General features: G+C 43.1%; 1 protein-coding gene across 4 annotated transcripts in view; it reads left to right on the top strand.

Moving 5' to 3' along the window:
- epha8 (eph receptor A8) overlaps positions 1-22,692 on the top strand; it is a 95,613-nt gene extending 72,921 nt beyond the window's left edge. The window contains exons 9-20 of one of the 4 annotated variants that reach the window (XM_068594330.1): positions 3,436-3,560; positions 5,749-5,911; positions 7,401-7,497; positions 9,368-9,435; positions 9,609-9,734; positions 10,261-10,446; positions 11,415-11,476; positions 12,182-12,391; positions 16,608-16,757; positions 16,850-17,040; positions 17,918-18,076; positions 18,459-22,692. In XM_068594330.1, coding sequence (XP_068450431.1) covers positions 3,436-3,560; positions 5,749-5,911; positions 7,401-7,497; positions 9,368-9,435; positions 9,609-9,734; positions 10,261-10,446; positions 11,415-11,476; positions 12,182-12,391; positions 16,608-16,757; positions 16,850-17,040; positions 17,918-18,076; positions 18,459-18,573 — 1,652 coding nt within the window. In that variant the 3' untranslated portion in view covers positions 18,574-22,692. Of the gene's footprint in view, positions 1-3,435; positions 3,561-5,748; positions 5,912-7,400; positions 7,534-9,367; positions 9,436-9,608; positions 9,735-10,260; positions 10,447-11,414; positions 11,477-12,181; positions 12,392-16,604; positions 16,758-16,849; positions 17,041-17,917; positions 18,077-18,458 lie in introns of all 4 variants that reach the window. The other 3 variants (XM_068594329.1, XM_068594328.1, XM_068594327.1) reach the window with 3 other exon arrangements.
- Positions 22,693-23,283: the final 591 nt, after the last annotated feature.

The following is a 23,283-nucleotide window of genomic DNA, read 5'->3' as shown; positions in this document are numbered from 1 at the left end:
CTCCACATCCTTGTTTACAGAAAAGCCTCTCTCCACAAAGGCCTGTCCGTGGGACAAAACGGCACAAAGCCCAACGCTCTGCATCAGGCTTTCTGAGGAAACCACACAAGAAGACGTCAAGCCCCTTTTGTATCGACAGGAAGGAGAGGAAGTCTGCTCCCACGGGACGGGAGGGCCTAAAATTGACATTACCTATATAACTCCCGACAACCCTGTCGCACAATGACAATTAAAAACCTGTGTGTGCAACCCTATAACCTTGAAAATGAAAAAAAGTGGATACAGATATATTGAAAAATCATTACTTCATATCAACAACGTTCAACGTGGCTATGAAGATGTACACTGTCAAAACCTCTTCCAATTCAACAAGAGAGAGAGATCCACTCACTAATATAATTCCGATTAGAGGAAGGTCGACTTAAAATGGAGAAACTTGTAGAAAAAGCACTGAAGAGTTCATGTCTGCGATTGGCTCGTTTCTAACTGCTGAACAGAAGCACACTGCTCGTGTTTACAGCAGTATGATCGACGGACTACTTCCTTTTTTTTATTCCAGAGCTATTCCTCCCAGCATGAACACCTCCAACCCGATGTTTGTCCCACAAATACATCTGAACAAGACATTTCACCGGCCTTTGCGCCTGTCTGGGTACAAAAGGGTTCCGGTCACGCCATCTGGCCAACCGTTAAGGGAGCTCTTTTCTGACGATATTCAACTTTTGCAGCTCTAGGCTCTTGCTGTGGTGGTTACATCCTGAACATAACTTCAAAAATTTGAACTCGATGTCAATAGTTAGATATATTTCTTCTTGTCATCTACATCCAGTTTGGTTAGCTGGGGTGTTGTGTTGTCTTGGAAGACCTCTCTCTCTTTAAATGTCTAAGTTGCCTAACCTTTATCAAAACACTCTTGAATGCATAAAGTGTGTTATCATCATTTTAATGCAAGAACAAAGGACTTTACATGTTCCTCATTAACACAGTCTCCACATCAATGAGATCTAATCAGTAGTGACGAGAGCTTTGCTACGCTACGCACATAAATCGTTACCTTGATCAACTCGGCCGATGCTTTGCTGAGGACAGGCATCACGTGCCAGTCTGCTGGATACTTCTTCACGGTCCTGACAACAGTCATGTAGAACTGAAGCCGGGCCAAGATGAGCGGATGTTTCTGTTGTGTCAAAGGCTGACGTTCCAGGGCTTGGGAGTATTTTTTCTGTTTTTCACTGAATCCCTATACTGGTGAAGTAAACATATCCATTGTCCCGGGGTCGTTTGTTTCCCAGTCCATGGTTCTGTTATTACACTAAGTAAACTTTTCAAAAAGGGTTTATGTTGTCAGCAACTCTTTTACCAAGGGCCCCTATCTTCTTCTGCTTTGCTACCTTTAACGAATTCCCACAATAGCTCATGTCATATTAATCATATATATCTGAGGAACATCTTTTTCAGGTTCCCATTCCCAGATACACACTTATTTAAACCCAAACCGTGACCTTTTGCCTGAAAAAAAAGTGACAGCAAGGGGTCCTGACCAAGCGTCCGTGTGTGCGTAGTTGGGAATGAGAATGGGTCGGGGACCCTTTGTCATGTTCCCATCATTTAGGACCCTATGAACATAGAGATGATGCCCTCACTATCACAGGCGTGTTCTCGATCCGCCGGTGGCCACAGAACGATAAAGGGATGGCGTCGGATTTGGTGACAGCACTGTAATCCTCCGTGTCTTTATGTTGCGGAACAGTGTGTTTATAGCTTTCAAAAGTTTCTACAGCTGCCACAGGAAGGAGAAGCTACTTTTAAAGCCTACATAGCCACTCAGCAACATCCCAAATGGTTTTGTTGGAGAAGTAAAAAAACAACAACTTGAAATTCACATCCATCGAGCTGGATATTAAGAAGTTGGTTCACACAACATTTACACTTTTCTGGGTCAAGTTCAAGCCAGTGTCAGAGTCTTAATCCATTTTTATTTGGTATAATACTGTACCTAGTGTTGGGTTCTTGATAAACAGTGAAAATGAGGTCTCCATTGCTGTTAACGTTTTTAGTTAAAGGCCTCACAGAATTATGAGAAAGTATCATGATCTTATTACAACGTATTACATCTGCGGCTTTATGCTTTTCTGACTTCCCATACGACTCACTTCATATACTTTTATATACAAAAGATCCAAATTTGAGCAGGCGTCATTTTTTTAAATTTTCAACAGGAGTCTCATGGTCAATGTGTAACAGTTGGCAGCGCTGGCTCTCTGGTGAACGATGTGTTCACTGTGCTGAGAACCCAGGATGGCTCACATGGCTCAAGGTCTCACCTTGAAACTGTAATGTCCTGGTTTCAAATCAGACCTTGAATCACTGTAAATCATCCAAAAGAACAGAAATGGCTCAAAAACCATCTTAGAAAAAATAAAAGATCAACTTTGCCCTTGGGGCATGTTGGTTGCTCAGTTGAAGTCACATCATATTTTAGTTTGAATCCAGGCTTGGCCCTTCATCACACATTTTTCTTCTCTTGCCTCTCGTCTCACACTTACTGTCAAATTAAGCAGAAGTGCCAAAATAACAATCTTTGGAAGAAATGTGCTGTCTCGACGACATTTTTATGCTGATAATAAAAAAAACCAGTTGGGGCACACACGCTTTGTTTCTGTAAGGACTAGTAGGAGTCGCTGCCACTGTCAGCAGACACGACTAATGTCCAACTCTTGACACTTCTGCGCAACACATGCAGTAATCACCACAAAAAAAAACAACTTTTCTTAACTAGTTGACACTGCGTTGATTGATTGATGTTTGTTCAACTTTTGAAAGTGGAAAATGTTAGTAATTTTGTTTTCGGCCGTCCTGCAACCAGTGTTTTCCCACCGCTGTAGTATATTTCAATTCAAACTAGAGTTCCAGAGTGCAACAAGGTTCGTATTAAACAACACTGAAACTGTCCTGGGAAAAAACTAAGTATTGAATGGAATACAGTAAACTCTCTGAAACTGGACTCCCGCCTACAATCCCTTTTGAGGCTACAGGTTGGTCTTGTGGGTGGCGGTTAGGTTGGTCTTGCGGGTGGGGGTTCTGTGTCTACACACACTAAAGGCTGCTGCTGGTATCCCCGTTCCTACCAAATGTTAACCATAGTGGTGGCCGTTCATTTGCAGCAGTTTGGAAGGCACCGACGACAAATATTGTTGTCGTGCTGATTCAGGCTAATCGGACGTGGGCTAATCATTTAGCTTCGAGGGCTTGCTGGGGCTGAAACCACATGCCAATCACATGAGTTTATAAAGTCTGCGCCAACTAGCTGTCAAGGCCCGTCAGTGTGAACATGATTTACCTGCAGGGTAAAGTCGGTGCCCCGTTATGCACGTGGACACTGATGAACCCCGTCTGGAACTGACAAAGCAGTAATCTCTCCTGTTTCTTGCGCAGCCCCCTCCGAAGTGATGGCGATCCGGCAGGAGAACACCAGCCAGAACAGCGTGATGCTGCTGTGGCACGAACCCGACCAGCCCAACGGAGTCATCCTGGAGTACGACATCAAATACTACGAGAAGGTACCGGAACCAGCAGCAAGAACTGCCCTGTTTTTTAGGGTTGCACATTTTCCCATATAGTCAAGCAGCTTTTAAGAGGGGGTTAGGGGGGGAGTGACACTGTCTCTGCGATACCTGAAGAACATAAGCTCATTGTCTTCAAAGGGCTACGACTAAACTGAGCCAAGATATATGTGAATGCGGAGGAGTGGTTGTACAGACTACAGATAACTTAATCCCCCCCCCCCCCCTTCCACAAAAAAAGGTACCACTGGCAGCTCAGCTAATTGAAAGGAAATGAGGGTCGAGAGAGGAGGATGAGATGGCGTGGATTCCACCTCAGGAAAAGTGACGGTGACAGCAAGAGGCTAGCAGGCACATAAGCCTCACCACGGGGCTAATTGCCGCAAGCTCGAACGTGCATGTGCAGTGTGTGTGTGTGTGTGTGTGTTTGGGGGCGAGCGCGGGGTGATAGGAATCAGCTAATTGCAGCGGGAGCAGGCTGAAAACAGACAGTCTCATAGCCAAACAAGCAGGAGTGCTGCAGGAGTGATGGAGGATTAGCTCATCTCCTGCGCTGGCGTCTTAATCTGGCCTTGCTCGGGGAGTGGAGGGGATTTCAAGTGGACAAGTCAGCAATGTGCTTCCTTAAGGTTTCTATAGGGCTGCACTGAAACAACAATGAGTCACAGCGAGGGTGGCGGCCGCTGCAGCAGCAGTACACTATAGAGGATGATAATGAAGACAAAAAAATTGCTCTCATTTCTGCACCCGGCACTTCTTCTTAATTAGGCTCTTATCCTTTTTCCGAGGACACATGAATGATTCACTTATTCTGCTGTTTGGATGCACCTTGCACCTCCTTATTATTGCTGAACTCGTATTACCTTCCACACTCATAAAGGATCTGCGAATTAAGTTCACAAAAAGATGCTGCGGCAGGCAAGGCGAGGGCGTCAGGGGCGCCGACGATGGTAATGATAAACTTTGTTGTTGATCAAGTCTTCACAGAACTAAATGTGTTCCTCGATAACAAGAATCACGCTTCTTTCATGAATATGTACACAAAACTTTGCACGACAGAGATGGGTGGTATAATCTTGAGAATTCACATTTCAACATGTGAGGCATCTCGATGAATTTTCTGAAAGGATATAAATAATCCTCAAAGTACCTGTCATTTTTCCAAAAGATTCCTGAGGTAATTACCTGCCAATTACATTTGAGTGGCAGACTAGGTTGCATTCATTTTGCGCAACAGCAAACAGCCTCAGAAATCTAGTCAAAGGCCCTAAACAGCGGGGGCGGTGCATTAATGAAGCTGTTAATGAGCGGCAGATCCAGCATGACCTGACCATCTCCACCAAGATACTGGTGCGTTTTGAAAGAAAAACTCCTGAGACTGCGTTGTTTCAATACATTCAGTGGAAGCATGGAGAGTGATGGCACAGCTTTATGAGCTGCTTGATCAAGGCCTCATTAAAGTACAGCGAGCCTACGATTCTAACCAATCCCCATGCACCACCACGACTCAGCTCGTGTCCTACACAGAAATGAAGAAGAGTTTGGTTTTAGTATATTCAGCATCAAGCCGCAAAAGTGAACGACCAGCTGCAGGCGTTGTTCTGGACCGCTGTTTACTTGTTTGTTCAGAATTTATTAACGTTGAGCGTGTTTTTTCGACATTGCACTCCCTTAAGCACCTTCCAACACACCTGCCGAACAGGAAGTAGCTCAGGTGAACAGCTCTGGAGATAAGCAACGGACCCACAGACAAACAGACAGAGATTCCTTGATTCATAGTTAGAATGAAGTGACAGCCAAATAATTCATGGTTAATGAAACAACTAAATACCTGCATTAAATTGATGCATTGTTTATTTTAACATTCAGAGAGGTTGTGTTTAGTTTATTAATACCCTCATGAGTGTAGCAGTGCCACTACTTGCATAATAATGAGAAATATAGTTGCAGTAAAACTGAAAACACCTTGTGTTCTTCCCCTGCCACAATCTTTCTTGGGATTCCCCAATATAATGTGTTCTTAAAAGGTTTAAGTGTAACCAGCAATGAACTCAGTGACATCAGATGCATAGGGGTCATGCTTTGGTCTGTAACGTGTTCATGTGGAGCATCAGCGTTTGTAGATTATTTTTTTTTAGCTCATTTCCCCAAACCTGACCTTTAAATCTGTCCGTCTCTGTTACAGGACAATGAAGCGCACAGTTACTCCACTCTAAAGTCTAAAAATACCAGCGCCCGGGTATCAGGGCTAAAGCCGGGCACCAAGTACATCTTCCAGGTCCGAGCCAGAACGTCAGCGGGTTGCGGACGCTTCAGCCAGAATGTGGAGATCCAGACTGGGAAAGCAGGTGTGTGTGTGTGTGTGTGTGTGTGTGTGTGTGTGTGTGTGTGTGTGTGTGTGTGTGTGTGTGTGTGTGTAAGTTAATTGTGTTAAAAAGACTTCTTAAACCCAGACTGCGCAGCATGGTCCTGGGCTAAAGTGTAAAATGTCAGCGAGGCTGATAGACGCCCCGGTCCATCCCTCTGTTCTATTGATCTGAGCTTTGTTAGAGGGTCACCCCTGTCAGCAAAACTACAAACAGCTGTACACAGTGCTGGGTGAAGGGGGGAGGTGGGGGGGGCTTCATGAGCTTGTCCACCTGAGGCCAGTATAACACTAAAAGTTAGGACTCACTGAAAAAACTTTTATTAGAACATTTCTCTTTCCTAATAGGGGATTTGGCAGAGAACCTGCGGAGCAGACTCTAGGTCTGCAAAGCTACACCTCCTGCCTGGTTGGAGTCCCAGTGCTGTTTCACTGACTAATAGTCTCCCTTCATTCTGCTGCTCAGTGGACCCAGTCTCTGCTCCTCTTGATACTGACTCTTAAAACAAGAGGACTGTACACGCACCCCCGCACCCCATGCTACCATACATGCTGAGTAATCAATAAGTCCTAAAGTTTATGAAAACCAGATTAGTTCATTATTCTTTTTCCGTTGGGTCCGTTCCGTCTGGTTCCGTCTTGTTGCTGTGGACTTTTGTGCAGCTGTTCAGGGTCCCCAGAGGATGAAACCGAGTGATTTTCCGTGATCCTTTTACCTTTGCTCTCATGCCAACAGCAGGCAAAACCTTTTACTTGTCCCGTAAAATGTGTCTGCTCGTAAGATAAGAGCAAACGTTTGACGGAGCACTTGAGGATGTATCCCAGCTGTTTTGGTGATCCTCCGCCTTGTCATCTAGCCACACCGCATAATTACGAATCCCACTGCTCTCCTTGGCAAGACCCACCCCGTGTAGCGGGTTGAGGCAGAGACGATTGATTAAAGTAAGGCATTGACCCTCAGTAGTTCGGGTCTTTGGCACAGGACCCCAAACCAATCCGGGCACCAGCAGTGCGGCGAACAGTGACGCCTGGCCAGTCCTTGAATGCTGCGCAGGGAGAGCCTTTCCAAGAACAGCAGTGGGATTCATAGTCACGAAGCACCACAGGGTTGCCGAGTTTTGATTTGTCTTGAAAACTATCAGATGAATTACAGTAAAAGTTCAAATAAAAATGCTGAACAAATAAATGACACCGAAATCACAATGTACTGACGATCACAAATGCTATCGCTTATTCATGTATGAGGAGGGTGGGCGCTATGCTGAACCACTGAACATCACTCCACTATATCTTTACTTGGCAGATTTTTTTTTGCTGACCTATTAATCCCCTAAATCCTGCGTATAGAACTTTTATTAGTTGAGCCTGGGACAACATTCAATCTCTCAAATTAGATCAACAACCTGTCTTTGCCGCCGTGTGTGTCAGTGCAAACTGCCAACTCATCTGACGCGGAGCATGTCTGTTTCCAGCTCCTCTGCGCTACAACACCATGACCATCATCTGGATCTGCATGGCCCTGGTGTCGGGCCTGGTCACCTTTCTGGCCATCTTCATCTGCAGGAAACGGCAAGGCTACACTTTACCACACTACCCATCGCTGCTGTGTGTGGAACACTTTCTTACGCTACTCTACCGTATCTCTCTGTATAAAATGTTTGCTTGTGATCAGAAATCCCTTGTGTGCACTGTGTTCCTCCCTGCTCCCTCCACATGTACTGGCTGCAAAGTCAAATTAAAGTGGGGTCGTAATCTGAGTTAGGAGGTATTCTCCCAATATAGGGATGAATCTCATTTAAGCCTGTGACTGGGTCTTAGATGCTAATCCACCTTTAGTCTTCCTTGTCATGTTTAAATGTTCATTTGCTTTAGCTTCTCTCATCCCCTCAACCCTCCCTGTCCTCTCACCGCCTTGTTTAGCTAATTTCCTGAATCATAATTTCCACCTCGCAGTGTTTTTAATTATGTTGATTCATGTCCAGTAGCGTGCAAGCCAAACGCTCCCACTTATCCCGTCAACACCACTCATCCTCCCTTTTTGATGTTTTCAACTTCTGTCTCTGGAATGCTGCATCGAATAATTAATTCCAATGCCTTTAATTAATTCTTACTTCAATGCATATTAACTTTTGAATTTCCATTCTGTTTGAGAGGGGAAGGAATATGTCAGAGGATTTAAATGTGTTATCGAAGAAAAAAAAATGAGGTTGTCAAGTCTGCGAAATCTTTTGTTTTCAGTGCAACTAAGATAGAGGATCAGAAGCGAAAAGCTTCACTGATGGTGTGGTTTAATTTTTTTTAAATGAATAAAATTCTTAATGAATATGCTAAAAAAAAAAAGAGGAAGAAAATGAAAAAAACATGCATGGCTGAAACCAGCAGGGAAAATGTATTACGGCCCATAGCTAAAAAAAAATACCCGCTATCCCTGCAGAAACACGTGGCTAATTATTATGCAGAATGACTGCATCAGAGCTTTTCACAGACCAAAGGAAAGTTCTCCGTTAGCTATGTTAGCCCGTTAGCTATGAGATTTTTTTTAGCTCAAAATAGGCTTGATACACAGTCATAAACAAGCACAATTTTTTTTTGTCCGTATGCAATATTAGCTGTGGATAGATGGACAGACAGGGATACAAACACGCACACACAGGACCAAGTACATAACCTCCTGGTGGAGATAATTATTCAAGCAAATATGTAAGGAGGTGGGAGGCAACAACGGTTTCTGCCACATAAAGTGAGACCTAAACACTTAATTTAAAGCACAGAAACTTTATTACGTCACTCCCCAACACAGATTAAATTAAAACTTTATGTTTTCAGAAAAACATAAATAAGAAAAACCTATATAAATAAAGTCAGTGAAGCAATTTTTGTGTGGCTTGTAGTGTAGTTTACTCCTTTCAACGCAAAGTTAAAAAAAAAAGCATTTCTTTAGCTTGCAGCTTCCTTAACACAGACCAAATGTGTGAACAAGATGTTAAATCTCCGTAAAGCCTTCCTCAATGTGTCTGCTGTTCCTCCGTAGCATGAATATTGGATGTTCATCATTTTAATTTAACTAAAACATGGAAGCGTACGCATGGAAACAGGTCTGTTAATGTGAAAAGGGAACCCCACAATGATAATGATTAGAAGGCTCGGGTCCATCTTGTTGCCATTGGATCCTTAATTAACAGGGAGAACAGGTTGACCGGTTGCTCCTTCTGCATTCCTGAGTTTCCCTAAGTCATGAATAGCTCTGTTGAAGTTCATAATTCATTATGGACAGCTATTGATTTATTCATTATGAGCCCAGTTTGATCTTACAAATGTTTCATTATTGTCCTGTATTCATCCCACTGTATGTTTATGTGTGTGTGTGTGTGTGTGTGTGTGTGCGTGTGTGTGTGTGTGTGTGTGTGTGTGTGTGTGTGCGCATGTGTGTTTTGTATAGACACTGTGGCTACAGCAAAGCCTTCCAGGACTCTGATGAGGAGAAGATGCACTACCAGAACGGTCACGGTATGTTTGGCCCCACTCCTCAATATAATCAATAAGTGCAGGTATTGATTAGACTGCATGTAAAAAAATTCATCCTTCGAGCAAAAATGTTTCATCATAGGATCCCTCGCTGTTATTTTCTCTCTCTCTCTCTCTCTCTCTCTCTCTCTCTCTGCTAATGTTGTTTATCTTAGTGTCCTTCCCCGACGCAAGGTTCTACATCGACCCACACACGTACGAGGACCCCTGCCAAGCGGTCCACGAGTTTGCCCGAGAAATTGAAGCTTCCAGGATCAAAATAGAGAAAATCATTGGCTCAGGTAAAAATAAAAAGTGAAACCTGTCACACACACACACACACACACACACACACACACACACACAGAGTGAGATTCATTGGCCGGGGCTAACTTAAAATCATTGGCCAGTGTAAAGGCTGCGGTGTGCAGCAGAGAGGAGGATGGCAGAGCGGAATCAGAGCGTTGCGTGGGGCTGTCAATCAGAGCTTCTCAGACCGACAGGGAATACTAACTCTGTGTCGGCTCCACAATACACTGCGCTACTGCATGTAACTCCTGCAGACATGAAGAGAAGTGTAGACTTGAGGAAGACAAATAAGCAATCACACTTTAAAAGTTCTTCTCAGATAAGAATTAATGAGAAAGAGGCTAATGGAGGATTAGTTTATTTCTACTTTTGCACATATGGAATTGGATTTCTCTTATCTAACGCAGTAAATGTACTTAAATGTTATAGTTTCTCATATGTTATATGTGGCGTGTACAATGCATGTGTTTAATCATTAATGAGTGGATTAGGGCTGAATTGGAATCTGTTTGTGTTTAGGAGAGTTTGGGGAGGTGTGCTATGGACGCATGAGACTCCCGGGGAAGCGAGACATCCCAGTGGCCCTGAAGACCCTAAAGGCGGGATACACGGAGAAGCAGAAGAGGGACTTCCTGGCGGAGGCGTCCATCATGGCCCAATTCGACCACCCCAATGTCATTCGCCTGGAGGGAGTGGTGACCCAGAGTATGCAACCGCTAAAACTATATATTAGTGTCATTTTTAGGATTATTGACTGTGATGTAAGAGTTATGACTGTTATTGAGCGTGCTAAAAAACAGTGAACATACATTTGTAGGCTACATAGGCTTCACCAAGCCTGATCTGTTGTGGGTGCAGTCACATCGACTTGTTTTGCTCCCTCAGTTAAAACTTTTGCTGACCCGTAGTTATTCTAAGGTGGATTTAGGCTGAAGACATTAGGTGAAAAAGAGTTCCTCGAGCGCCTCAGTGGCTAACTGTGTAAAAATAATAGCTTTTTCTCTGATATCGCAAAAGCATTCATTCATATGTTATATCTGTTGAAATAGGATATCATTCTTTTGGACCTCACATGCGTCATAATCAGTGTTGAACATGCATGTAAATAAGTATTTAAAAGTATCTTGCAGATATGTTTCGTTTCCAACTAGTCACAACACCTCGGCGTCACTTTAACGCACTGGTTAGTCAAACCTGATGAGTTCTGAGGCTCCTCAACTGTTTATGTTTTAAACGACGTAAATTGGCACAAAACTACTTTGATTGAGGTTGAGGAAAACATTGTGGTTTGGGTTCAAATCAAGTGCCAAGTCCTGGTGCTGAGAAATGAAGCCGACATAGAAGTGACAGAAAACTGCAGTTCCTCAAAGGGCCACTTGGGGCTGACCCCAAAAGCTCCACCAACGATCTACCTCTTTGCCCATTTTTGCCAGAAACCATGGTTAAAATAAGTAAGTTTGTTACAAAAGCAAAGCTACAAAGCCAACATTGAACTTTGGTGTCATATGGGACACAAACAGTGGCCTCCGAGGTGAAAGTTATGCGTTTGAGCCTGTAGAGTCTCATACAGACGGATGCCTTGTGGCAAAATGTCCCTAACTGAGGACCGGGGAATGAGACGGGTCCGGTTCAACGTGGGAAGGAGTCCTGAAGGTTCCTGTTTGTTCCCTCAGGCAAACCGGCGATGATCATCACTGAGTACATGGAGAACGGCTCTCTGGATTCCTTCCTCAGGGTTGGTATTGAAGCAGTAAAGGTCCCTGTTTGTCTTTCATTGTGTCTCTAGTGTAAAGTGCTTCTTCTGTTCTCCGTCATTGAGTAAGTTACAATCTTTTCCTTCACTGTTCAGCTACGAAAGCTATAACTGCTCATCGTCCGGTGGAAACAATCTATCACGACTTCTTACCTACCTTTGCAAAGCTCTAATTCAAGCTGAGCGGATTCGTTTCCAAAGGAATTCCACAAGGTTTTATAAGTGTTGGTGAATTTTCTTTCCCAACACACCAGGGAGAATGTACTTAGCGTACCTGGTATTCACAGGAGAGCGACATCACTTCACTCCACATCACTTGCTATTTATCAGAGAATCATTGTTGCCGGGCACCAGTGGTTCAGAGCAGCAAATGTGAAAGTTTTCTCATCAACTAGATACAAGTTGATATAACATTGTGTCACATCCACAATGTCAAACAGCTCCAGTATTTGCTTATATGAAGATACCGTGGATTATTACTTAAAAAGCAAATCCGTGTCATGTTTTCTTCTCTTATCTGTACTCTCCTCTCTATCTTGATTAAAATCTCTTCTTTTATCACGCTCCTCATCGGTTCTGCTGCGCTACTGTCACGTTTTTTGTATTTATTTGTGATCTGCCATTAAAAATCTCTCTCCCTACCTCCTCCCTCCCGATTTTCTCTTTTTCCCTTCCCTGTACCCATAGAGGCACGACGGCCAGTTCACCATCATCCAGCTGGTCGGTTTACTGCGCGGCATCGCGGCTGGCATGACCTACCTGTCTGACCTGGGCTACATCCACAGAGACCTAGCTGCCCGCAACATCTTGGTCAATAGCAACCTGGTGTGTAAGGTGTCTGACTTTGGCCTGTCCCGGGTGCTGGAGGACGACCCCGACGCTGCATACACCACCAGTGTGAGTTTCCACATTGAGGCAAGCATTGATGCAGAGCACAAACACACACTCACACAGCTCTTTAAAAGGAAGCGTCGATCACGTGTAATGGGTATGAAATCATGCTTAAACTATTCCACTTAGGTCGTACAAACGTTATATGTCGAAATTACAGCCTGAAGCAAACTTGCATAATAATTGAGTTCCAGGCAGCAAGGAAGACTTTTTCAGGTTTTTAACGGGTGCTCCAGCGATTTGGTAATACACTTCCCTCGGTTAACTCCCAAGAGACATTGAAAAATAGTTTTATGAATGTAAAGCAGCAGAGGCTGATGTATCAGGGCAGGTGAATTTTCCAAAAACCCTGGATCCTACATTTCTCTTATACAACCCATAGGAACCAAAAAACACACATCGGACTTTTTTTTCTCTCCAGATACAAATGAAGACCATAGATATACAAATAAAAAAAAGTTCTCATAGACTTCTATACACTCTGCTTTATTTTTGTAACCAGAGCATTCACCCCCTGCTGGTCATACACGAGAATGCAAGTTCACCTCCGCATGTAACTTAACTTTTTAAAACTAGAAGTAGCCACCTGATTAAAATTTCTAAACTAATGGTCTGTTCAACCCGAGCGCGTCAAGATTTTTCGCATAGCATCTACCACGTCAGTTGTGTCGCGCCACAAAAAAAAGTGTGTTCACAACAAACGCAGCATGACTAATCACGCTGCCACAAAGGGGCGTGGCTTATCTTGGCGCTTCTCCCCGGGAAAAGAGCAATCTTTTCCGCTATCGACTACGGAAGAAATAACCACTAGTTCTGCTTTACACTTGTTGTGGAAGTCACAAAAACGTGGGAACATCAAACGTCCTCCTGTTTGGGTTCATAACATTATCCGTAGCCGCACACAGCTCGTGAATTTCCCCGACTCCAGGAACTGCGTCTGGCTTACCACTGAAAAACTAGTTACCGTTTCAGTCATCCACCATGGAAATAACAAATAGTTCTTCTTTATACTTGTGTAAATTCCACAAACGTAGAACATCAAACTCCATAGTGTCTGGGTTCATATAATTATTCGTAGTCCCACAACAGCGTCTGAATGACGGCCGCTATTAGCGCTACTTCAGGTTGACCGGCAGAAGTTTAATTCAGCAACAGCAGGACGGCGGCAAAGATCGGAGCTGCTCTGTGCTGATTGGTCGACGCAACTATGACTCACTATGTCTACGCAGCGTCTACAAAACTGTGCATTGACTTTGCGAGTAATCTCGTCACGCGTCAAAATCTTGACGCGTTTGGTGTAAAAACACCATAAGGGTATCTGCAAACACCCAATTAGTATTGTGCAATCTGTTCTCCAATGTAAAGGGCGACTCCATTGTATACATAAAGTTCAGTCTAATAGTTAAAGTTGGTACTGCTTCGCCCGTGGAAACACTTCTATTATGCCGGGTTCTGGTCACCCAAATAAAAAAATATATATATATAACCCTGATAATCTCATCCATTTTTGAGAACATGCCGTTTCAGTCCTTCCTTTCTTTACCACAACATAATTACCTAATTCAATTTGATGACAAATGACACATACACTGTACTAATTCTCGATGATAAAGTTTTCAGTACGGTTCAGTTTCACAATAAAGGCTGCCGTCACATTAATATGCATCAATTGTGAATCACATGCGGGAAGTGGCGAGTAACGGAAGCAGCTTTAATTCTTCAAACCCACTCCGAGATAATTACATCACTATGATGTCATCAGTGCAGAAGCCCTGAGAGGAAACTGACAAAAATAATTAAAAGTCCTTGTGATACAAGTCTGATCAGAAGTGTTTATGACTTCAGAGCACGCTCTTTTTCTTAAATAAACTGAAAAAGATTATCTTGGCAAAAAACCTTTGTATTCACCTGTTCACACACAAGAGAAAACAATTTAGAAAATGGATCACCAGATATCTTCTTTTTTTTTTTTCAGGTTGTGAGACAAAGAGCCACAGTAGACATCACTCAACTGAGTAGTGTTCAGCGCTGCCTTCTATGTATAAATGAGTTTCAACTTTAAAACTGCACTTCAGCAGTTTTAACTGTATCTTATTTATCTTTCTTAAATAACTTTGATTCCAGAGGGCAGTTCTACTGAAATCCGGCCAAGAAAGAAACATCAAGACAAGCGTTAAAGTTGGAGACAAAAGCAACACACATACAATGAAAGAAACTGAAAAGTAGAAAAAAGAGAAGGAGAGAAAAGTAAGATCATCTCCGAGAGTGCTCTAGCAGAGAGCAGGCCAATATCAAACCTGCAGCCCGGTGAGCACAAGTGTATTAGGTCTAATAAAATAAAGCCAAGCTCCTTCCAGTGTCTGACGCTCTGAGCTCGCAGCAGATGGAAATCAGCATTTGACACATTTGTCTGTTACAGTCTGTTAAAGCACGGCAATCAGATTACAGGACGCGAGGTGATTACATGCAGCATCACTCAGAGACACGCTGCTGTGGGGTGAAAGGGTTGTTAATGATGATATTACAGACGCTATAGTGTCATCTGGAAATTAATGGCTGATTATGGCTGATGATGAACATGGTTCTGTCTGGAAGTGAATGAAAAGCTGCCTATTGTATGGCGGCGAAGTCACTTTGAAGACGCCGCGAGTGCTGCGATGAATCCAGGCTTCCAGCATGTTGCAGGTTTTTATGCTCTAGCAGGACGTCAGGTGTGTGTCTTTGTGTAACGGGGCTGCGTTTTGAGAGCAACCTTCGGATGTTTAAAATAACCCACTTGGGAGCACTTTGTTTGTTTCAGATGCGACGCGTCCATCCGTCAGCCTAATTAAGTGTCACTTTTATATCAAGACTATAGTGTAAGTAGTTCACATACTTGCTAACATTCGCAAGTCTATTCTCGTCTCGGCCCCGCAACACATGTGCCCTGTTTAGTCATTTCACCACGGCGTGTCTTTTAACTTTCTACGTTCATGTACATTTACTCAGTGGTGGAGGTAAGTACTGAGTACTTCCCAAATATTCATTTAATGCTACTTTTTACTTCAATGATGTGATACTCAACCATGTATCGACACAGTCGCTAAAATGAACCGCTCCCACGAGCTGTAACATATACATGCTGTTTACAGATTAAAGCAGTGGTAATAGAGCGATAATATGATATGCATTATATGAATATCATTTGAGGCTTTTCTGCATGAATCCTTTTGCTTTTTTTTTTTTTTTAAATAAATAATAATAAATTGAATATCAGACAATATTTAAATATAAGGGAGTAATGATCAGGGCTTATGTTAATTGAACTTTTATTTAATTTTTGCAATTTTAAGATGGGAACATCCTCTAAGGACATCAGAGCAACATTATTTTAAGGGATGCACCAAAGTTAAACCAAAATAATGAGCTAAAAGACACTAAAATGCTCCATAGCTGAGAGGAACTGAAGTATTACCAAGTGAACATTTTGACCTCTTATTATTGTCATTTGATCCACTGTTAATATGCAAATACGTCTAACTTTAAGTTTGGATCCACTGCATTTACTTGAAGAGAAGATATTGTACGCACACAGATCCTATTTCTTTACTAAACGTGTTTTTGACGACCCCCAGCTGTATTTAAACAGATGTGCAGGGTCTACCCTCTCTGGTAAATGCTCAGGCTAAAGAATTGTATGTCTTGTTTACCATCCGCACCTGGATATAAAGGTTAAGGCCAGCATCAATCTATATTTTCCTTACGGTCAACAAATCCCAGTGCACGACCAAAATCAACAACGGATCACACTGTCTGTGACATTCAGCTCCAAGTCCCATTGTAGACACATTTTTAAAGGCTCAATCATTTTCATAGATAGCTGGGCATTGTAGTTTATAGCAAACTGTTGGGTACTATTTTTATATGTGGATGAATACACATTTGGCAAATAAACCAGTGCAACAATGTGGCTCATTTATGGGGTTTCGTTAACATTCTTAGACAATAATGTATGTAATAATACGGCATCGAGGAGTAGAATATTTGAATAAAAAATAAAATATATCAGGCTTTGATGCAAAGACATTCTTTGATGGCTTTGGTCTTTTCATGGGATTTGTAGTCACTGATAAGAAAGAACATCGAACCTAGCCAAACCCCTTAATTCTGCGATCGTGAGGTGGACTCTATAAGTACAGAAGACCTGAAACACTCTGGTCAATCGTCTTTATTCACCCAGCAGGGCGGGAAAATTCCAATCCGCTGGACAGCCCCCGAGGCCATCGCTTACAGGAAGTTCTCCTCCTCCAGTGACGTGTGGAGCTACGGCGTGGTCATGTGGGAGGTGATGTCCTACGGGGAGCGACCGTACTGGAACCTCACCAACAGAGACGTGAGCGCTGTTTTTTGTTTTTTTTTCACCAACTCACCGCGTCGCCGAAGTTGCTGTAGTCTCGTGCATATGTGTCTTTTCTTTTTCTGCAGGTGATCAAATCCGTGGAGGAGGGCTACAGACTGCCCGCTCCCATGGGCTGCCCGGGTCCCATGCACACGCTCATGCTGGACTGCTGGCAGAAGGACCGCAACGAGAGGCCGCGCTTCTGCCAGATAGTCACCGTTCTCGACAAGCTAATCCGCAACCCGGAGAACCTGAAGTCCATGGACACGCTCTGCAGGTGGGCCGGCCGCTGAATAGATCCACGTTTTTACCATTGTGTCACATGCCGAGGAGTCTTTTGATTCAATTTGGCCAGACGGTTTCTCCCCACATTTAATCAAATATTGGTTCGCGTGATTAAGCGGCAAAAGTCAACGCGGGACGCCGTCTGCGTGGGGCTGAGATGATGATCCGGTGGACGATGTCTGGTGACGGGCTGTTAGGCTGCTAAGTAGCCGTCCTGGTGTAGGAGCCGGGGTAAATCCAATCTCATCCCGCTGCGTTCAAACATCAGCGCGATGGGTTGAATTTGCAGCCCCAAAAGTTTCCCTCAAAGTTCTCCGGTAAATAAAGCGAGGGGCCGCGGAGGTTTTTCCCAATAAGCTCGTTCCTGATCGACGCGGCGTGCGCTCTGAGTAAAAGCCCGGCTGCGATATTGACATCGATTGCCGGCGAATCTGGGAGCACGTTCGAGAGGACACCCAGGGCCGAAGACGGACCCGTGTAAATTGCTCAGTTCGGGCCCCCGGGTCCACACGGAGCCAGTGGTGCACAACGCCGGGTGTATGTGTCGGCGTGAGGAAAAGGAAGCACCAGAGCAGTGTTCATGGTTCCTCCTTGAATAAATCTACTCAAAGCAGCTATCCAACAGCTATCCAGCAACCACAGCCACCACCTCTTCTTTATCATTTGAACCGCTATTGATTTTCTGCCTCAGCTACAAGCGCATTTCAAAGCACTCCTCCCTCCCGGTCGCTCTGCCTCTTGCTCACTTTTTGCCTATTTTTCTCATTTTCCCACTCTCTCCAACTAATCGTTTTGTCTTCCCATTAATCTTCCTCTCTCTCTCTGTCCACAAATGTCCATCCGTCTCTCTCCCTCTCTGTGTTCCACAGTTTAAACAGTCCTCCGCTGATGGATAGAGCTATCCCTGACTTCAGCAGCTGTAACTCAGTAAACGACTGGCTGGACACCATAAAGATGAGCCGCTACAAGGACCACTTTGCGGCAGGGGGTTACCAAACTTTGGGACACGTCATAAGCATCAACCAAGGGTGAGTGCTGACGGTGAAGGAGGATGAAAACAACTTCTGCGGTTCAATCTAACGAGCATCTATCATTGAGCTCCAGTCACAAGCAAGAAAACCCCTCAGGATCTCAAATTGTTTCTATTTCAATCAGCCTTCAGGTCTTTCCTTCACAACTATCCTCAAAAACCTTGACACAGTTCAAACCAGGGTGATGAAATGTTCAGATAGCTGCAATCTGCAAACTCACCACTAGTTGCCAGTAAATCCTTCACACTGCTCCTTCAGTTACAACATCGCAACATTGGCATCATATCATATAATTTCTTGTTTTGTTCTTTGTTGATTTTACTTGGCCGTCACAGATCACTACAACTCAGATCTGTGCGTTTCTATGTGTGTCGTGCAGGGACATCCAGCGGCTCGGCGTGACACTGATGGGCCACCAGAAGAAGATCATGACCAGCGTCCAGCTGATGAGGGCGCAGGTCCTCAACAAAAGTGTGCCGTCCGTGCACGTATAACTCACAACGACGAGGTTTCTCTCTGCTAAAAATCTAGAATCCCAGGCTTCTACAAGGTCTAGAGGGACTCCGTGGAATTCAAGATGATCTGATGAACGGGAGAGGAAGATGTGCGGGAACTTTACAAGACTTTTTCTCCCGAAGAGAGAACAAAATGTGAAAGGTTTTAACTGTGGAGCGAGTAAAACACATGACTTTGGGACAAGTCCGACCTATCAGTTTTTTTTATTTCATTTTTTTTTTCCCTATCCAAACCCATTTTCTGAGTTTAAACGTCTCCTTTACAAATGGAAAGACTGCCTTAATTACCACAAATTATTTTAAATTGTATCGCCAGCGGATAATTTATCAGTCCTGAATTTATCAGAGAAAAATGATTTATTGAACCAGACGATAGTACATGGAGTGATGTAGACGGGGGGATGGGGTGGTGGTGGTGGTGGTGGGGAGTTCAAATATCCTGATGACACACTCGTTGCCTCTCCTGCAGTACTAGCTTGAGGGGCCTTGAGGGCCCAGAATGAGGCTCGAGACCGAGAGAAGTGGCGAAGAAGTGAGATAGCGCTCACCCAAGTTGCCAGATCGTCTCCATCAGCGGAGAAGACCTATTTCACCCCAGGCTATTAATACCAACAAGAGGCACATTTCTCCGCCGTCTAACCTTGATGAATGACCCCCAGGAGGAGCCCAGAGCACCTCTGCCCGGTGTGAAGCTGCGCGGCGCACAACTCGCTGTCCTCGAATGATGTGTGTGATTCAGTTACAGTGCACTTTATTCTACAATCCCTCTGTGTTGTGGAGGCTTTGCAGGTGCGTCACAAAACTCCTCTCAGCTACAACTGGAGTCCATGATGTACAAATTGAAAATAGTACATAAATAATGACTACTAAAATAAAAAAACAACCCAAGAAGAGAAAGAGATATTAAAACGTAGTGTAGTAAGTTGCTCCCTCATGAGATTTCTTTCTTCACTGTGACAGAAGAGAAACTATATTTAAATTAGATAGAAATAACTTAAAATATCATGATCAATTTCACTGTATTTGGGGATTAGTTTTTGATACCTCTCATTTCAAGGGAAAGCAGTTTTGAGTGGAAGTTTTTTCTTGACCTTGGGAATAGTAGTTTCGTAAATTAATCTTCACAGGGGCTCTATACAGGATTCAGAGCGTTTATATAGCAGCAAACAACATTGGAGAAATGTCAACCAGAGCAGAGGATGTAGTCGCTCTCCCTCTGTGTGCGAGTGTTGCAATACAAACTTTTCCTTGCTTAGTTTACAGAGCCGGGCCGGCCCACGTGCCTTTAAAATGCATGTGATTCTGTGTTACGCCGCACAGGCAAGCCAATGGCCGCCGCGCTCCACTGGTGGCCCAACAGCAGCGCAGCGTCCACCCTCTGTTTCCCCGTCACGCAAACACCGTTAGCTCTTTCAGCACTGTAGCCGCTGTTGGATTTGTTAGCTGCTAGCCGCCCGCTCAGCCGTGTCCAGGCTGAGAGCTGCTTGGAGGCGATAGATGTGCTCTGAATTCTGGATTTAAAACCTTCACCAAAGGGTCACTTACTACCACTTATATACGACTGGCCGTAATGTTTTAACAAAAACTGAGCATATTTCCGTGTGCTGGTGAAGATCGTGAGGCTGAAGTCAGAAGGAGTAGTTGGACCCTTGGTTAAGATTATTTTGACAAACGCTTTCAATCCTATCGTTGATCTAGTTCAAAATAATTGAAACTACTAAAAATATATATATATTTAAAATGTTATAAAGTCTATTTCAAATGAATCTATAATATATTGCATTATATACTTCTCAAGGCGTGTTTGTCAGAAATACATCTTCATGAAGCTTAAAAGCATTTTTTTTAACTTAATTTGGAAGATCCCATATATTGAAAATGTACTTACAATGTATGATAGTTAATGTTAACATCAATTAGTTGCATTTTGAATTGTTTTCAGCCAAGTAGCTCATTTAGGCAAAGCAGCTGGTATTAAACATGGACGTATAAAGAGAACTGCATACTGTGTTGGAGGCGGGACTCTGTGTGAAGCAAAGTTTTAAGTTCATATGTAATATATATTATTAAATTAAATGTGGGTATTAAATTACCTGGACCTTCCGCATTCAATGAGCCCATAATGCCGAGCTCACCTCTCTCGACCCCGCCTCGCTCACATGAACGACACGTAGGAGGACCACGATGTATTAATGAGACACATGAATCAACTGGTCAAGTTTAACAACTAAACTCAACACGATATCCGACTGAGGATCGGAACAATAAACCAAACCAAAACTTGTGCCCATGGATGCATGATGTGAGGTTGTGCACTGTGCCTTTGGCCCGCGTGTCAGCAATACTACATGAAATGATGTCCATGTTGTGCTCCCAGTGCCATTAGCTACAAGCTAACGGGCTGTTGTTTGGAATAGATATGTTAATACATCCACAGTACAGGCTTTATGACTTACAAGATAATACAAGTGGCAAACTTCAGCCAATCTATTCATTGTTACAGCCTCGTACAGCTGGCATTAAGCCGATGGACTGGATATATCTTATGAGCAGGCAGGTTGCCGCAGGACCGCGGGTCTGATGCGTCTTCATTATGCCAAAGGAAAATACAGTGGATTTGGCTAACAGTGCAGTTTACAACTTTTAGGACCTAATGATTTAAATAAGGGCTATTACAGGGTTTGTACTGGAAAGTTTAAATTTACAGACCTCTCGTTGCCAATGTAATTCTATGGGAAAAAGTGAAGGAGACGGAAATTATTGTTGGCTAACATGTCCATTTTGCGTCAAAGTGTCTTTTCCTGTATCTCTTTATACATCTGTGGTATTAATGCTAACTGGCAATTAGATGCTAACTTAAGCTTCTACTTAATTATCTAGTGTGTAAGCTAGGTGTACTACAGGGTGGAGCACTAATTAACTTAACACGTTTTTATGTTACTAAAGCGCTGCTGGAACATAAAATGAGTCAGATGTGTTTGTGAAGGAATTATCCAAAAAAAAGAAAGCTCAGCAAAATATCTGTTAGTGGAATTCAACTTTAGCGCTAATCCTGCTAATTTATTTGACAGTATTTCATCAATTTGTATCAAAATGTATTCGAAAGTGGCTCATGAGCGCCCGACTTGTGAGTGGAGCATTTTTATGTCCTTCAAATTCCCCTTAAAAAATGTTAATCCTCGCCTTAAATAATAACCCAACACAAGTATACTGTACACATCGTTTTAGCTTTCAACCAAAACTAGACACGCATTAGCGGATCTTTTACGACACCCCAAGTTGTTGTAACCGGAGTAATATTTTGCTGGGAGGGTGTGCTACACCTGGAAGCCCTCTTGTTCTCTTGGGATTTAAAATAAATGAAATGGGACAGAAATGTGTCAACCTCAGCACTAATAGCATTCAGTGCAATAATTATTTACCCCAGACTACACATTTTTCTTTGTATGAATGCGGGGGATATTGTACACATAAGCTACACAGACTGTAAAATAAAGTGTTACTTCTGAATAAATGTGATCACGCTGTTATGCCTCAGTGTTGATGAAAAGGTGAGGGAGAACACGTAAGTAGAATGTTTGTATCTAAATGCTCTCTAGATTACATAATCATCCCTGATTTTACCCTCTTCCCCTCTCCGTGCCATCAAGAGAATGTTTTTTTCTTGTGCACTTCCGTAGGTTTTCCTCTAGATGATCGATGTCAGTTTTTATTAGAGAAGAACCTCATGATGTTTCTTGATCATGTATTATAGTGGCATTTCACGACTGATTTCAAAATATTTCCTTTTTTTTCTTTCGGATGCTTTTGAAGACACTGGACTTGAACCGAAATCCCGTATTTTATAAAGTTAGGATATGTTTTTGCTAGATGAATTGATTTATAATGTATACAGCAAGTTCAGTCACTGGGAGGAAGAAGAAATCAACAACCGGATTTATTCACATGTCATTATTTATTCATGCTCATTTGTTTTTTCCAAATAATGCAACTCTGAGAAGTTTTCTTGCGGTTGATGAATCATCCTTGTTGCTAATGATAAACCATAAATGTGCAAACTGTCCATAAATACACAATAAAGGAACGTTTGTCTGTGTGTGACTGCAACTGTGATTTCCCGACTATTTCTGAAACAATAGAGCTGATTTCAGCTCCGCTTGCTTCTAGTTCTTAATATTTGCACACTCCAAACCTCATGAGAGCCGCGGTTGTTGACGGAAAACAAAAATGATAATAGTTTTATGTTGGTAAAAAGCTGCAACAATGGTTTAAATTAATGTAATGTGAAAGGTGTTGCTCACCCTGACAGACCAACTGAGAATTATCATTCAGCTCCAAAGTTTCCCGCAGCAGCACAGAGACGTTTACTGTTTCATTTTGCCCATTGTTTTTCTGTTCTGCAATACATGTTATAATTATTACTGCAGGCAGCTGATAACAGCAAGCTGTGCAGAAAGTCTACGATGAGTTCTGACCAAGGACTTGTACGTAAGAAGTAAACGTAGTTGTTTCGAAGCCACCCTTTGGTTTGTGGTCTGCCGTCGTGAAGCCTTGTGTTTGGCGGTTTTGCGTCGCCATCTTGGATTCTTCCTTTTGCAAATGCACAAAAAATTTGTGTCACGCAGACGAATAAACATTTAAACTTGAGCGGGAAAGTTGGCATTACAGCGTGTCTTGCAAGCCCATCAA

Source organism: Clinocottus analis, unplaced genomic scaffold, assembly GCF_023055335.1.
Source record: "Clinocottus analis isolate CAN_PGR_092001 unplaced genomic scaffold, fCliAna1.0.p SCAF_3, whole genome shotgun sequence".
NCBI classification, from domain to species: Eukaryota; Metazoa; Chordata; class Actinopteri; order Perciformes; family Cottidae; genus Clinocottus; species Clinocottus analis.
Note: the sequence above shows the minus strand (reverse complement) of the source record. Positions and strands in the feature narration are given on the sequence as shown.